Here is a 17,742-nt window from a genome sequence, read left to right on the forward strand (position 1 = left end):
AAATCAATAGGCACGCAATGACTCTAAAGAATAATGATCACGCATCAAACACACATTCAGACTAAAGGAACCAGCTGTTTGGGAAATTGCTCCCATCACTCTTGTACTTATTTCTGTCATCTTATTGGTTAGCATCTAACCAAGTAGCAACAACATGTTCCCCTCTACCCACAAAACTAAGCAGAAGGAGAAAACTCTCTATTGTTGGAAACTTGGCTAAACATTTTTTGAATTGAATGAACCTTTTTTTTGGTGAATTTGTTTTTTTTGGTCAACTTTTTTTTTCTTTTGTCACCAAATGTTTATTTTTTTGTTGGCAGCTATTTTACCCCTGGTTTATCTCAACGATAGTGAACTTCTTAAAAAGATCCCTACATTTTAAAATATATAATTAGTTCTGAATACTAGTGTTTTTTAATGAAACCTCATACAAGGCAAGCAGTCCAGTTTAATTATAATGAGTGACAGCAGAGAGGCTCTCAGGTAGCAGCTTATATGGAGAAAACCCTCTGTGGAAAATCATTATGTAACACACACACATGCGCACACGCACACACACACACAACTGGGTTCATAATGTCCAGCCTTAAGCTATTGTTCACTTCTATAGTACCTGATAATCAATGCATAACTCTGTCAGAACACACACACACACACACACACACACACACACACATGCAATGAGGAAATGAAGAGCCCTGACTTAAATCTGTCCTCATCTCCAACATTTCTCTGGGGGTCTGACAGGAAATACCACAGCCAACACACACACACACACACACACACACACACACACACACACACACACACACACACACACACACACACACACACACACACACACACACACACACACACACACACACACACACACAACACACACACACACACACACACACACACACACACACACACACACACACACACACACACACACACACACACACACACACACACACACACACACACACACACACACACACACACACACACACACACACACACACACACACACACACACACACCGGTTAGCTCCACCGTCATGGTCACCGCGCTGCCGTCCATCACCTTCAGGTCTGCGAGACGGTAGAGGAATCGAGGCGCCTGATTGGCTCTGACCTCCGTGACCTTTGTGACCTTTGACCTGCTGCGGCCCTGCAGTGACCCTGAAACAAAAGCACATGAAGAAGAAACATCACACCTGTTCACCTGTTTAGAAACAAGAGAGAAGCACATTCACAGGTTAAGGGCCGTTCTGTAGTCCTTTCTTTACTTCCGGCACACAGTGACATCACTACATAACACTCACGCTCCTATTGGGTAGTGCTCCAACACATTGTAAGTGATAGGCTAAGGGGGCGGGACATCTCTAAACCATCGACCAATCACAACAACTTTTTTTTCTCTCTTCAGTAAGTGGAGACTCTAGAGGCTTCTCAATACTCAAATTTCCCCTCCTCGACTCCTCGACTCCTCGGTCCTCCGGTAGTGACCCGGAAATGAATTTTAGCGCACCATGTTGAAGGACATCTAATTTCTCTAAATGCACTTCGAGGACCGAGGATCGAGCGTCGAGGAGTCTCTCTGGAGGAGCTCTAACCGAGGAGAGAGGAGAGAGGAGAGAGGAGAGAGGAGGCTCTCTGGAGGAGCTATAACAGAGGAGAGAGGAGAGAGGAGAGAGGAGGCTCTCTGGAGGAGCTATAACCGAGGAGAGAGGAAAGAGGAGAGAGGAGGCTCTCTGGAGGAGCTCTAACCGAGGAGAGAGGAGAGAGGAGAGAGGAGAGAGGAGGCTCTCTGGAGGAGCTATAACCGAGGAGACACTGATGGGTCCTCCACGGTCCTCCACGGCTCCTTCGCGGATGCATTTTCCCCTCCTCGGTCCTCCGCTCGCATCTCCTGTGGGCGACACCAAGTCTCGAGGAGGGGACATTTAAGAATTGAGAAGCCTCTTCTGTGTACTTTAATAATTATGTGTCTCCTCTCTGGCATGCCTGAGATGTACACAGAACAAATCCTGTTTCCACACACACATGTGTGTGTGTGTGTGTGTGTGTGTGTGTGTGTGTGTGTGTGTGTGTGTGTGTGTGTGTGTGTCGGGGGATTTCCTGCTGCAGGAGGGTTTTCTCCCTCTGACTGAATTCCCTTATAAAGAAAGGAAACCCATCCCAAAGGCACGCGGCTAAGTGACCACTAATGCAAAACCAATCACATTCAGTTTTATGGTGGTCTCTCTCTCAGAGGTTAGCATCTCTCTCTCAGAGAGACACTTCGCCGGGTTGATAATCAGGCCGTGTTGGTTGAGCCTCGCGAAAAGGACCCGGATATGTGCCTGGTGCTCTTCGGAGGAGGAGCTGGCGACCAGGATGTCGTCTAAATAGACGAAGATGAATGGCATGTCTCTGAGCGCTGAATCAATCAGCCGCTGAAAGGACTGAGCTGCGTTCTTAAGTCCAAACGGAATACGCAGGAACTCGAAAAGCCCAAACGGTGTAATTACCGCAGTTTTGGGGACGTCCGAGGGGTGCACCGGAACCTGGTGGTAGCCCCGCACCAGATCCACCTTGGAGAAGACCAGCTTGCCCGCCAGATGTGCAGAGAAGTCCTGGATGTGAGGGACCGGGTAGCGGTCTGGCGTAGTGGCGTCGTTAAGGCGGCGGTAGTCACCACACGGTCGCTAGCCACCGGCTGATTTAGGGACCATGTGAAGCGGCGAAGCCCAAGGGCTGTCTGAGTGGCGGATGATGCCCAGACGCTCCATGTTCACGAATTTCGCCTTGGCGACTGCCAGCATGTCAGGGTTGATCCGCCGGGCCCTAGCGTAGACAGGGGGGCCTTCCGTGTCAATGTGGTGCTCTACCCCGTGTTTGGTAGTGGCAGCGGAAAAGGTGGGCTGCATCAAGTCGGGAAACTCACTGAGAAGGTGCTGGAACTTGTCGCCCTGTGAGAGTGAGCTGGAGAGCCCGCTGAATGATGCCTCGCCGCGGGTACACATGAACGAGGCAAACGTCAGTGCGTCCACCAGGCGGCTGTTCTTGACGTCCACCAGCAGTCCGTGAGCGCACAGGAAGTCTGCGCCGAGGAGGGCGAAGGAGATGTCAGCCGTGACGAAATCCCACTTAAACCGCTGACCCTCGAAGCACAGGTCCACTGTCTTTGTGCCAAAGGTGCAAATAGGGGTGTCGTTAGCGGACCTTAAAGGTGGGCCGTGGCCTCCACCGGCGGCGTCCTCCACAGTAGCCGGCAGGACGCTCCGCTGGGCTCCTGTGTCACAAAGGTGTCTGCGACTAGAGAGGGTGTCCCTGATGAACAGGAGCCGGTTGGATGTGCCCACGCTCGCGGCCACTACCGAGCGCAGGCCTTGGCGTTTCCCGTTACCTTGTAGGTGCAGGGAGGACGGCACATCTTCGTTTTCGCCCCGTAGCGTGCATGGTAATAACACAGGCTGGAGTTGCTGACGTCGGCCCAGGAGCTTCTGCTAGATGGCATGCCTGTACCAGGAAAGGTGCCGCTGCGTGTCGGGGCCAGCACCTCCGGGGCAAAACGCTGGGTTGTCAGGGAGTACCGGTCAGCTTCTTCGGCCAAAGCGCGGGGCTCAGTAATAGCCGTGTTAGCGAGCGCTGTCTGTACATGCGGCGGCATGTGCCGAAGAAACAGTTCTATGAACAAAAAAGTAGGTTCTTCCGTACCCAGCAGGCTGAGCATCATCTCCATGTGATCGGAAGGCTTGTTGTCCCCCAGGCTATGAATAGCGAGCAGGCGTCGGGCCCGTTCTGACAGCTCGAAAGTATTTAGCAGGAAAGCCTTGAACGCTGCATATTTATCCTGGGCAGGAAGAGATGTAATAAAGCCCACCGTCCGGGTCGCAGTGGAGCTCCCCGGCGCCGAAACGACGTGAAAATAGTGCGTGTGTGTCAGTCACTCCGCGGAGGGCGAACTGAGCCTCTGCCTGAGCGGACCATGCAGCCGCAGATGTCTCCCAAAACTCCGGCAGTTTGAAAAAAACGGCGTTACTTGCCATGCTCGGTTCAGTCTCGGATCCTTCAACGAGACTTATGTCGCGGTCACCAATGTAGTGCCGAGAGACGGGAGGCGGAGGCGGGGTATCGAAGTTAAAAGCTACACTTTTATTTAGCATCTGAACAATACCCCTACCCATAGATCCGTGGGTGAATAATGTCAATCACCACAATACAATAATATTCAATCCCTATTACACAGCTTATCAAACTCACCACACACACCAATAGTCTCCTGGTGGTCATACTACAGGAAGGAGAAGAAGAAGAATATGCTTTTGAATCATTTTGGGGAATATTTATAATGTAAATCTTCAATAAATATGGCATCATCTTCAATAACTTTACTATCATACAGTATATTTCTACCAAACTCACTATTTGCATTGTTGTCGTTAGCATCTGGTTAGCTAGCTGCGCTAACGGATATTAGAAGCTGTTTCTCAAACAAGGAGAGGGAGAGCTCTGTCCTATCGGACTGAGAGAGAACTACAGCTCAGTGAGGTAAGGGACTGTTTAGATACTTTAGTCTAGTTATCTCAGTGGCTCTCAAACGCTTTGGTACCATTTATGAGAATAAATGAAAAACAGGTTTGAAATACTATGATAGTAAAACAAGAATACAGTTTGAAGGTAAGTGATTTGTAAAGTATCCATAAAGAAAAAGAACACCTGTTTCCAGTTGTGTTTCATCTGGTTCTGAGAGATGTCTCCATAGATCTCTGAATGCTCTCTCAAAGGGCACCAGGTTGATGCTTTCACTTCAATATTTAACAATAATCTTTCCAGGGGAGCATGCCCCCGGACCCCCTAGAGGAGGTGAGGAGGTGAGGACCCCCCTAGAGGAGGTGAGGACCCCCTAGAGGAGGTGAGGACCCTCGTAGAGGAGGTGAGGACCCCCCTAGAGGAGGTGAAGACCTCCTAGAGGAGGTGAGGACCCCCCTAGAGGAGGTGAGGACCCTCGTAGAGGAGGTGAGGACCCCCCTAGAGGAGGTGAGGACCCCCCTAGAGGAGGTTAGGACCCTCGTAAAGGAGGTGAGGACCCCCCCCATAAAATATCACTTCACCTCTGCTTACACCTATATGCCGTGTTTCATGCTGTGAGCTGATTATCGAGCCTTCATTGTAGGAGTCGCGGGTACACTGTGTGTGTGTGTGTGCTGTACACTGTGTGTGTGTGTGTGTGCTGTACACTGTGTGTGTACTGTACACTGTGTGTGCTGTACACTGTGTGTGTGCTGTACACTGTGTGTGCTGTACACTGTGTGTGCTGTACACTGTGTGTGCTGTACACTGTGTGTGTACTGTACACTGTGTGTGCTGTACACTGTGTGTGTGCTGTACACTGTGTGTGTGCTGTACACTGTGTGTGTGCTGTACACTGTGTGTGTGCTGTACACTGTGTGTGTGCTGTACACTCTGTGTGTACTGTACACTGTGTGTACTGTACACTGTGTGTGTGTGTGTGTGTGTGTGTGTGTTGTACACTGTGTGTGTGTGTGTGTGTGTGTGTGTGTGTGTGTGTGTGTACTGTACACTGTGTGTGTACTGTACACTGTGTGTGTGCTGTACACTGTGTGTGTGCTGTACACTGTGTGTGTGATGTACACTGTGTGTGTGATGTACACTGTGTGTGTGTGTGTGCTGTACATTGTGTGTGTGTGCTGTACACTGTGTGTGTGTACTGTACACTGTGTGTGTGCTGTACACTGTGTGTGTGTGTGTGTGTGCTGTACACTGTGTGTGTGTGTGTGTACTGTGTGTGCTGTACACTGTGTGTGCTGTACACTGTGTGTGTGTACTGTACACTGTGTGTGTGTACTGTACACTGTGTGTGTACTGTACACTGTGTGTGTGTGTGCTGTACACTGTGTGCGTGCTGTACACTGTGTGTGTGTGCTGTACACTGTGTGTGTGTGTGCTGTACACTGTGTGTGTGTGTGTGTGTGTGTGTGTGTGTGTGTGTGTGTGTGTGATGTACACTGTGTTTGTGCTGTACACTGTGTGTGTGCTGTACACTGTGTGTGTGTACTGTACACTGTGTGTGCTGTACACTGTGTGTGTGCTGTACACTGTGTGTACTGTACACTGTGTGTGTGTTGTACACTGTGTGTGTGTGTGTGTGTACTGTACACTGTGTGTGTGCTGTACACTGTGTGTGTGTGTGTGCTGTACACTGTGTGTGTGTGCTGTACACTGTGTGTGTGCTGTACACTGTGTGTGTGCTGTACACTGTGTGTGTGCATTGTACACTGTGTGTGTGCTGTACATTGTGTGTGTGCTGTACACTGTGTGTGTGTGTGTGCTGTACACTGTGTGTGTGTGTGTGTGTGTGTGATGTACACTGTGTTTGTGCTGTACACTGTGTGTGTGCTGTACACTGTGTGTGTGTACTGTACACTGTGTGTGCTGTACACTGTGTGTGTGTGTGTGTGTGTGTGTGTGTGTGTGCTGTACACTGTGTGTACTGTATACTGTGTGTGTGTTGTACACTGTGTGTGTGTGTGTGTGTACTGTACACTGTGTGTGTGCTGTACACTGTGTGTGTGTGTGTGTGTGTGTGTGTGTGCTGTACACTGTGTGTGTGTGTGATGTACACTGTGTGTGTGCTGTACACTGTGTGTGTGCTGTACACTCATGAGGCATTTGTAAAACCTGTTTAGTTTGTTGGTGGAATTATGGCAGGAAATTAGCTCCAAATGATGCCGAAGTAACAACATACTGATACCGGTTAGTAAAAACCATGAGTTAATGCTTTGAGTCTGCAGACAGACGGCAGAGAAACACCTTTTAAAATTGTTTTATAAATGGAGATCGGCTAAGCTAACGCAGTATATGCTCCGACCGTCCACACTCACAGCAACGGCCTACAGACATAAATAAACCAGCGACTGTATTCTCCATGACACAGGCAGTCTGTGGTTTGTACTTGTTTAACTGTTGTCTAGTTTCTGAACAGATATGAGGAGCTGTGAGCTCTGAGTGCTAACAGCTAACAGCTAACAGCTAACGGCTGTTTTCTGACGGCAGGCTGAGATCCTCACCGCTGATTGGCTACCGCACGAACGCGTCATTCGCATCGCGTCCGTTGTGAACGCGCCCATGGTTTATGCATGGATCAAGAATGTTGTTAGAATTTTGAATTCATAAGAATAACTAACTTGCATGAAGCTGCAGTGGATAAGCCTCACAGTTAAAATGGCCCTTGATGTTATCTGCTCACTGCAAGATGTTGTTTCTTTCTCTGTTGTTGCTGTCAACAAAATAATTTACTCATTCACTCAAAGAAATGGAAAATAAGTGACATACGTTTATATTTAGGATTGTAATGAAGGAATGAATGAAACTTAAAATGATGTAAATATATATATTTATCCTTTTTGACTTGTTAGTTGTGTTCTTGGTTTAATCAAATTGGAAGTTGCACCAAATGATTTGATGTAATTCAAAGTTAAAAGTTATGTCCGGGCCATCTTTTTCACTCAATTCTGCAATAGATAGATCTCGCCTTTCACCGAGGCCGAGGTCGGGGATCTTGGGCTTAAGAAGGTCGGTGAGCAGTGAAGGATGCAGACCCCAAAACGCTGCTCTCTGACTCAGGCTCAGTTTACAGTCCAGTCTGCTCCTCTCTCTCAAACTGACAGAAACATAGAGAGGAGTGCTCTCTCACAGAGGATCCCCAGGCCATGCCCTTCTTGGGGCGGCTTCAGTGTGTGTGTGTGTGTGTGTGTGTGTGTGTGCGTGTGTGTGTGTGTTTCTCTGTGCGTGTGTGTTTATCTGTGTGTGTGTGTGTTTCTCTCTGTGTGTGTGTGCGTGTGTTTCTCTGTGTGTGTGTGTGTGTGTCTGTTTCTCTGTGTGTCTGTTTCTCTGTGTGTGTTTCTCTCTGTGTGTGTTTCTCTGTGTGTGTGTGTGTGTTTCTCTGTGTGTGTGTGTGTGTGTGTGTCTGTGTTTCTCTGTGTGTGTGTGTGTGTTTCTCTGTGTGTGTGTGTGTGTGTGTGTGTGTCTGTTTCTCTGTGTGTGTGTTTTCTGTGTGTGTGTGTGTGTTTCTCTGTGTGTGTGTTCTGTGTGTGTGTGTGTTTCTCTGTGTGTGTGTTTCTCTGTGTGTGTATGTGTGTGTGCGCGTGTGTGTGTGTGTTTCTCTGTGTGTGTGCTCCTGCAGCAGCGTGTTTTGTCTTTATATGGTTCCCTGCTCTCTCAGTTTAACGGTCTCTGGTTCCGTCTCTTCTTCTCTTCTCACGTTGAGTTCCTCCTCCTCCTCTCACACTCTAACATCACAGTTTTCTATAAACTCAGGAATCTCCTTCATCGGAGCAAAGCCATAACCTTCCTCTCTTCTCAACAGTTTGAACACCAGTCGATTGTAACGATGTGAGACGATGGGGTTCGATAACTGCTCTGAAGAAATCACAGTATTTCATAACATCTAGATAAGAGATGTGAGTTTATCTCTCAGCGTGTTAGGATGTTATGGATTAGGATGTTATGGTTTAGGATGTATGGTTTAGGATGTAATGGTTTAGGATGTTATCGTTTAGGATGTAATGGATTAGGATGTTATGGTTTAGGATGTAATGGTTTAGGATGTTATGGTTTAGGATGTAATGGTTTAGGATGTAATGGTTTAGGATGTAATGGTTTAGGATATTATGGTTTAGGATGCAATGGTTTAGGATGTTATGGATTGGGATATTATGGTTTAGGATGTAATGGTTTAGGATGTAATGGTTTAGGATGTTATGGATTAGGATGTTATGGTTTAGGGTGTTATGGATTAGGATGTAATGGTTTAGGATGTTATGGATTAGGATGTTATAGTTTAGGATGTTATGGATTAGGATGTTATGGTTTAGGATGTTATGGATTAGGATGTTATAGTTTAGGATGTTATGGATTAGGATGTTATGGTTTAGGGTGTAATGGTTTAGGATGTTATAGTTTAGGATGTTATGGATTAGGATGTTATGGTTTAGGGTGTTATGGTTTAGGATGTTATGGTTTAGGATGTTATGGATTAGGATGTTATGGTTTAGGATGTTATGGTTTAGGATGTTATGGTTTAGGATGTAATGGTTTAGGATCTTATGGTGTAGGATGTAATGGTTTAGGATGTTATGGATTAGGATGTTATGGATTAGGATGTTATGGTTTAGGATGTAATGGTTTAGGATGTAATGGTGTAGGATGTTATGGATTAGGATGTAATGGTTTAAGATGTAATGGTTTAGGATGTTGTAGTTTAGGATGTAATGGTTTAGGATGTAATGGTTTAGGATGTTATGGTTTAGGATGTAATGGATTAGGATGTTATGGTTTATGATGTAATGGTTTAGGATGTTATGGTTTAGGATGCAATGGTTTAGGATGTTATGGTTTAGAATGTAATGGTTTAGGATGTTATGGTTTAGGATGTAATGGTTTAGGATGTTATGGTTTAGGATGTTATGGATTAGGATGTTATGGTTTAGGATGTTATGGTTTAGGATGTAATGGTTTAGGATGTAATGGTTTAGGATGTTATAGTTTAGGATGTAATGGTTTAGGATTTAATGGTTTAGGATGTAATGGTTTAGGATGTTATGGTTTAGGATTTAATGGTTTAGGATGTAATGGTTTAGGATGTTATGGTTTAGGATGTAATGGTTTAGGATGTAATGGATTAGGATGTTATAGTTTAGGAGATCCTAGTTTAGGATATAATAGCTTTAATGAAAGTAGTACGTGCTCTTGATCAGGGACGTGCACATTTGGAGGCTATTGCTCTAAACTGGAAAAAGGGCCTCCCCCCCTATAAAAAAGACCTTTAGAAAATTCAGGGAAATGTTTAGTTTAGCGGTCCATATCTCATTAAAATATCTAATGTTAGTAACTATTAAAGAAACAATGGGAACAATCCGGTTCTAATATAATTTGACCATTATACCTGCTGTGCAGACATACTGATAACATGGGCTTCTAACTAATTACCTTGAATAAACTCACTAATGAATGAAACCAGTTCAATACGCATTATTCTTATTCTTATCATTTTGTATGAGCGCAGTAACAGTAAGGTATCTAATTACTTATTTATTTAGTATTCCATAATTTAATATCAGAGATGCTCGAACTAAAGTAGAGACATGGCAGAAATCCTACGATGAAGCGGGAAGTGAAGTATTCTCCTGAGAGAGGGCGATCAAGAGAAGAGAGAGAGGGTGATAGAAGAGAGAGAGGGCGATCAAGATAAGAGAGAGAGGGCGATCAAGATAAGAGAGAGAGGGTGATAGAAGAGAGAGAGGGTGATCAAGAGAAGAGAGAGATGGTGATCAAGAGAAGAGAGAGAGAGGGCGATCAAGCGAAGAGAGTGATAGAAGAGAGAGAGGGCGATCAAGAGAAGAGAGAGAGGGCGATCAAGAGAAGAAAGAGAGGGCGATAGAAGAGAGAGAGGGCCATCAAGAGGAGAGAGAGACAGGGCGATCAAGAGAAGAGAAAGAGGGCGATCAAGAGAAGAGAAAGAGGGCGATCAAGAGAAGAGAAAGAGGGCGATCAAGAGAAGAGAGAGAGGGTTAGGGAATGCTCCGGGTTTGGGACAAAATTAACATGGGATCACTCCTGTCATTGTACGTACTTCGTCTCACTGGAATATTAACGGTCAGATTGAATACAACATCGACCCAATTTCTCCGGTCAATGACAGGAGAGTTTTGAAAGTGACAAAACACTGTTTTCGCACACTTAAACAATTAAACAATGTTTACCCAGGATTCAGGCACCTTCCCTGGCTTGTAAAATGTGGTGATGCGCCCTGGAGGTCTCAGACTATTTAAAACATGTATACACTTTTCCTGGCTTGCAAAGTGCTGTGAAGCAGCCTGTTCTCTGGGTGCAGTCTGGGTGCAAGAGCCATGCGCTGCAAGGAGATCTCTGGGTGTGCTCTGTGGCTCTCACAGCCAGCTTCTCTCTGGCTGCTCTCTCCCTGTATTCACAGCACTTTTCCCCGCCTTTCAAACACTTATTGCTGGGTATGAAAGCATTGTGCATCACCCTGGATCTCTGCCTAGGTGCCTTTGAGTGTGAGACCCTGCTTACAGCAGTGAACCTGCTGCCAGCATTACAAACATATTAATCAGGCGTTTTAACACGTTTTTCCATGAAAATGATTTGTATTCACTATCATGGGGCTATATAAATCAAATTCCGGGTAATTAGGAGCACAATTGTACCTTTTACTATTTAAATGTATTATATATTTTTGGGCTATAAAAGTGAAATTTCTGGGTGACTTTGTCAGTTTATGGAACTTAGCCCACAATTCCCGGAGGTTCCAGGCCAAATTCTAGGCCGAATTTGGGAGCTCATAGGCGGCCTGCCATGCGCCCCCACCCGTGGAAAGCAAAACAAAGTAAAGGAAACGGTCAATTATATCTTAAAATAATCAAAAATGAAGTTTAAAAACATTCTCGAAAAAACGACAGAGTGCCAACGGAGGAGGGGCTCCAATAAGCGCAAGTCTTCGGTGCTTCGGGCGGAAGCCCCGGACACTTTTCCACTTCCCTGTTGCATTTTACAACAGAGAGGGGAATCGAGACCTCCCCTCCTCCATCAAAAAAATTCATTCATGTTTTCCAAGCTACCATCTGCACGAAATCGGAAAACCGGTTTTTGAGAGCACTTAGAAAGAAAACGGCTGTTTCACATCATGGAGGAATGTGTCCGCTACATGAGTGCTTTGGCTCGGATACAATTGTTGCCTGGAGGAACCCCAATCATGGTTCTTACCAGACCTTAAGTGTTTGAACTGGTCTCTGGAGAAATGCAAGGGGAGTTTGATAGGACTCTACCTGCATTATGATTACTATTTTCGGATACATTTGGCCCGGTTTCATGGTTCTCCCAAAAGATAAGATACTTTTTCTGACTGGAGGAAAGTAAGGAGAGTTGTCAGGGGACTCTACCCGCCTTAAGAGACACTATTTTGGGATACAATTTCTCAATTTGCACCCGGTTCCTCTGGTTCTCCCAAAAGATAACGTACTTTTTCTGACTCTGGAGGAATGTAAGGAGAGTTGTCAGGGGACTCTATCCGCCTTAAGAGACACTATTTTCGGATACAATTTCTCCATTTTCACCCGTTTCCTCTGAAGCATCGGTTACGCTAACGCATATAAACGGAGAAACACAAAATAATTGAAATACAATTCACTGTGTCTGTTTCAGTAAGGATGTCGTCCGAATGCCCGGTGTGCAGACTCTTCTATCTGGCTTTGAACAAGCACCTTAAGCACAAACATGCAGTGTGGAACTTGGAGCAAAGAGGCATCATTCTTAAAATGGCCAGTGGCAGAATAAATGTTCGGCCCAAACCCTGTCCCATCACAGGGTGGTCGTATGTTGGGAAGAAACTGGACCGTCATGTCACTTATGGCCACCCTAAATTATCCTGAGATGAAGCACATCAGGTCCTGGCAAGGCTGAAGCATAGTGTGGCCCTGCAATTGCTCCATGACCTCAGAGAGACTAATCCCATCACCTCTCTGATGATGTGGGTCATATCAGACTGGGTGCAGGCTCACCCAGTCTGATATGACCCACATCATCAGAAAGGTGAAAGCCAACATGAACGACTTGAAAAAGTCTGTCACTGTCCACCAGTTCAAGATGAAGAGGGACAAGCTGGATCGTCTGCCGAGCCAGGCGAAGCTTCTCGCCGCCATGGCGGCCGCTGAGAAGCGCATACCTGATCTCCTTGACCTGATGGCTTGCAATCCGATCTCAATCACCCGGTACCTGCTATTTGGCTATCTAACCCTCCATTGGAGCCTCCTGTATGGCCACCGTCCGTCCGGGTGTGTACGCAAACATGACCAACACTGAGGTCTTGGAGGCGGACAGAAGGGTCACTGCTGAGGTTATGGAAGTACACATGTCAGGGACACATCCTGGAGGTCATTAGTCCGTCCTTTGGGGCTCTTTGAGGGGCCACAGAGAGGTGCAATTACTGGTCTCTCTCCTGGAGGTGTGAAATAACCTAAGTGCCCAGGTAATGGAGGCATGCTGGAGATCATTAGTCCGTCTTTTGGAGCTCTTGGAGGGGCCACAGGGAGGTGATTTCCCCAGTCTCTGTCCTGGATGTGTGAAATAACCTGAGTCCCCATTTCAGGGACACATGCTGGAGGTCTCTCTCCCGAGAGTGGATGTCCATTGCCTTTGAATAGAGGTAAAATTAGGTCTGTCACTTTGGGTAACCGCACCACTGTCAGACGTCTCCCGTCCATTGTCTCTAAATTGGTTGATAGAAGAGAGAGAGGGTGATAGAAGAGAGAGGGCGATCAAGATAAGAGAGAGGGTGATAGAAGAGAGAGAGGGTGATCAAGAGAAGAGAGAGGGCGATCAAGAGAAGAGAGCGAGGGTGATCCAGAGAAGAGAGAGAGAGGGCGATCAAGAGAAGAGAGAGGGTGATCAAGAGAAGAGAGAGAGGGCGATCAAGAGAAGAGAGCAAGGGCGATCAAGAGAAGAGAGAGAGGGTGATCAAGAGAAGAGAGAGGGCGATCAAGAGAAGAGAGCGAGGGCGATCAAGAGAAGAGAGAGAGGGCGGTCAAGAGAAGAGAGAGGGCGATCAAGAGAAGAGAGCAAGGGCGATCAAGAGAAGAGAGAGAGGGCGATCAAGAGAAGAGAGAGGGCGATCAAGAGAAGAGAGAGCGGCCCCGTTGAGGGAGTTTACAGATGGAAAGATACAGAAAGACAGAAGCACAATAAAAAGTATATTTAGGTATTTTCTTTGTAAGTAACCAACGGTATTAAGAGGAAGATAAGTCCCCTGTTCTGTTCCCTATACTCTAACGCCAGGCAGGCATTTGGTGTGATCACTATAGCCATATGAGGCCGTACTCGGAGGGCTTTCCTTTGCTTCCAGCTGTCAGATTGTAAACAAAGTCACGTGACGGGGGGCAGATGACAGCGCTGACAAGTTGTGTTTCCCGCAGCGAGACGCGGCCGTTGCCCGGGCAACATTAGCCCGTACCTGTGTACTGCAGTAGCAGGAATATAGGCTTATAATATACTGTTTATACATGATGATAGTATATGATTTACATACAGAAAATAGTTTGTCCATTTTCAGAACCCTCAACATTTGAACCTTCTGTACTTTAGCGTCTGAACACAAAGAGCTCTCACCTTCACGTCTCTCCTGGTCCAGAGGAGGGGCCTCGAGCCTCGGGTTGGACCTCCTCTCCACCCTGAAAACAACCAACAGGGAACAGGAACATCAAACTGAAGAGCAGGAGCTAAACTGCTAACAAATAACTTCACATCACAGTAATTTAAAAACACATTTTAAAGCTAGGGAGGGCTCAAATTGAATTAAATTAAAACTGAAAATCCAATATCAAAACAATGTGTAATATCATGCTAACATTAGCTAGTAGACTAAACTACATCATGTACAAACTGGGGTTTCCTCAATGGATGATCTGTCAACCCTTCACACTATACATGCTAATTGACATGTGTTAGCTAGTGACATAAGTAAGGTAAGATGAGCTAACAAAGAAGCTAACGTTAGCTCTGTACCTGCTGCTCCTTTGGTCCCGGACAGAACGTTCTGGATCCGGACTCAACACCGGCTGCACCTGTACGATTAGATAGAAGTCTATGAGAAAATGTTCCTGCTTCTTCTCTCCGTGTCTTAATCTTGCTACTTAAAACATTTTGCAATTTGTGATGCTGAACATACAGTTTATGATACGACCTGATTTCAAACCATCAACAACCCCTTTAATGTCAGCATGAAGCAGAAAACAATAGAGATGTGACTGACCGGAGTGGCTGCAGTTCTGCTGACAGCCTCCAGAGGGAGCTGTACAGGAGGTTTGATCCTCCAGGAGGAAACTGAGCTGCAGCTGGGAACAAGAAGAAGACTTTTAAAATAACTTAAATCAGTTTGAACAGAAGTCCATCTGGAGCCGAAGCTTTTCTAAAACTGAAACATCATGTGAGCAGCAACCTTTCTTTAGAAAGCTGTGACGCTGAGAGACTCACCTGGACGACTCTCCAGGAACACCTGAGGGGAGAAGAGTTCTGTTTTATTCTGAAGGAACCTCATTAACAATCAACAGACTTCCTGCGCTCTGATTGGTCGACTCACCCTCTATGTTTAGTGATGTCACGGCGGTTGCGTTTCCAGCGTCGTTGCTGATCAAACACGAGTAACTTCCTGCATCCCCCACGCTCACTTCCTTTATCTCCAGGAAGTGGAGGCCAGCACGCTCGTAGATTAAGACCCGCCCACAGGACTGAAGCTCCGCCTCCCCCTGAAGCAACAAGAAGGCGCCCAATAGCAAGATGGCCGACAGTTTTACTTTAGCAATTACTGTAGAGGGGGGGGGCTACAAGGATCTGTTTGGGGTTTGGAGCAGGACACTTCAGAGACATGTCCTTAGTAACAGCTGGAAGAGAGGGGGGGGGGGGGCTACAAGGATCTGATTGGGGTTGGGAGCAGGACACTTCAGAGTCATGTCCTTAGTAACAGCTGGAAGAGAGGGGGGGGGGCTACAAGGATCTGTTTGGGGTTTGGAGCAGGACACTTCAGAGAATAATCAGGTATTTGTTTTAATGTCTTTATTTTGACATAAATTGCTTTAAAGTTCTTTAGCACATTTCATAAGTCATATTACAATCGGTAAAAGTGAAAGTAGTAGTTCAAATGTTTTTAATAGTCCCAAAAATGTAAGAAAGATATTAAAAGTGTTAGTGTGATGCCTCTGCTAAGCTCCGCCCACCTTGTACCATGTGACGCGGGGTGGTGGGCGTCCCGTCGCCTTGGCGATTAACTTCCCGCTCTCTCCGAGTTTAGCGACCAATCGGCTCGGCTTGGTGATGAACTTCGGAGGACTTTCCCCCCAAAGACTGGAGCGACCCCTGGGGCATCATGGGAAATGTAGTTACATTTTTTTTAAATAGAAATTGTTCTATCTTTTTTCAAAAAGTCAGCATTGAGACTGCTTCTCGGAGTATCGACTTTGATCTCAGTATTCCCAGTTTTTTTATTTATTTTTTTAATGATTTTTGGAATACCAACTTTTTTCTCAGAATTTTGAGATTGAGGTCAGAACTCAGATTTAAAAAGAAAAAAATTGAATTATTATTTTTCTTGGAATTCTGACTTTTTTCTCTCCGAAATGTTCAAATGTGTCCCAAATCCTCTTCCGTATTTAGCTACAGAGTGCTGTCTCTCACCTGGTCAGCTGCTCACTTATTGTACCTGTACCCACTAAGTCGGATCTGGTATCTGCAGCACTACACAGAGAACCACAGAAGAAGAACTCACCCTGATTTCCCTGAGGACGAGAGGAAGAACGTCTTCATGGATATATCTGAAGGAACGTAGAACATGAGAGCTTCAGAGAAACACCTTTATTCTGACAACATGAGAAGACACCTTCATCTGAGAACAGCAGCTCAATGGGTTCATAAAGAACAGAATAAAACACTTAGTTTTTATTATTATTAATATATTATTTATTATTATTCATATTATTCATTATTCATATTTTTTTATTATTATTTGTATTATTATTATTCAAATTATAGTTTTTATATTATAGTTTTTATTTTCTCATAATAATGGTCGGTACCTTCCAGGAGGATCTCCACGGTAACCTGCCTGCTCCCCTCCTGATTGGTCGCCTGGCAGGTGTAGGGGCCGGCGTCCTCCTCTCTGACTCCGCCCACCTTCAGGCTGAAGTAGCCCCGCCCCCCTCGCTCCACCACGCAGCGCTCTCCTCCAATCACAGCCCTGCCCTCTCTGAGCCATGTGACCTGAGGCTCTGGGTGACCTCGCACCTGAGGGAGGACACACCTGGTCAGTGTGTGTGTCTGTGTGTTTGTGTGTGTGTGATTGTGTGTGTGGGTGTGTGTCAGAGATGTTCACAAGTCTTTTTTTGCAAGTCCAAGTCAAGTCTCAAGTCTTTGGTCACGAGTCCAAGTCAAGTCTCAAGTCTTTGTGGGGTGAGACTTGATCAAGTCTCAAGTCTTTGGTCACGAGTCCAAGTCAAGTCTCAAGTCTCTAAAAAATAAAAGTCTCATGTCTCTTCTGGTTGTAATAAGCCTTCTATTGTCTGCTGCTATCCAGTCTGTTAAGAATACTGCACAGCTATATCTAAGACATTCAAAGCATTGACTGTATTATTATCACTCCTATATCTATTAGCATACAGTATCAGTACTGATTAGTTGTTTGTTATATGATCACTTTAAACAGGCTATTGCAATGCAATATGAGGACAAACATCACACTTTAGCTAAATGCAAACAACTTATAAGCAAAACGCTTCAGAATCAAAAATCAGTATCACAAATATTGTATTAATCCCCCGCAGGGAAACTGTGTTAAAAGTACTTCAAAGTAAACATTTGTTCTGTGCCATTTGCAACTAAAAAACTATTGCTGCAATATTATCTGAAATATACTGAACTGGTGATATTAAAACATGACCTGTTCCAAAAGAGATATCTACCATTAACACCATTTACCAGCCAGATGCTGGTAAATCATGCAAGTGGCTGGTACTGTATGTTGCACGCACCAGCCACAAATAACAATGGCAATCTATTGAGTGGCTGGTAACATTTCAACATTCACTAGGCTAGCCATTTGGCCAGTGGACAAAAATGTTAAAATTTGACCTCTGCAACCGTATTGTTTAATTACACTGGGTCTCTAATTACATCTTTTAAGTCTACTATA

The 17,742-nt window shown here is 45.5% G+C and overlaps 1 protein-coding gene across 2 annotated transcripts in view; it reads right to left on the reverse strand.

Annotated features, from left to right (window-relative positions):
• Positions 1–16,838, reverse strand: part of LOC117532798 (myosin light chain kinase, smooth muscle-like) — a gene marked incomplete at its 5' end in the record, with an annotated part of 52,303 nt that extends 35,465 nt beyond the window's left edge. Inside the window, 9 exon segments of one of the 2 annotated variants that reach the window (XM_034196295.1) lie at positions 1,026–1,166; positions 14,172–14,233; positions 14,568–14,626; positions 14,815–14,896; positions 15,036–15,057; positions 15,142–15,307; positions 15,776–15,902; positions 16,324–16,369; positions 16,631–16,838. In XM_034196295.1, the coding sequence (XP_034052186.1) occupies positions 1,026–1,166; positions 14,172–14,233; positions 14,568–14,626; positions 14,815–14,896; positions 15,036–15,057; positions 15,142–15,307; positions 15,776–15,902; positions 16,324–16,369; positions 16,631–16,838 (913 nt within the window). 2 annotated transcript variants of the gene reach the window in all.
• Between the last annotated feature and the right edge of the window lie 904 nt (positions 16,839–17,742).

The sequence above is a fragment of the Gymnodraco acuticeps genome, unplaced genomic scaffold (assembly GCF_902827175.1).
Source record: "Gymnodraco acuticeps unplaced genomic scaffold, fGymAcu1.1, whole genome shotgun sequence".
Taxonomy (NCBI): Eukaryota; Metazoa; Chordata; class Actinopteri; order Perciformes; family Bathydraconidae; genus Gymnodraco; species Gymnodraco acuticeps.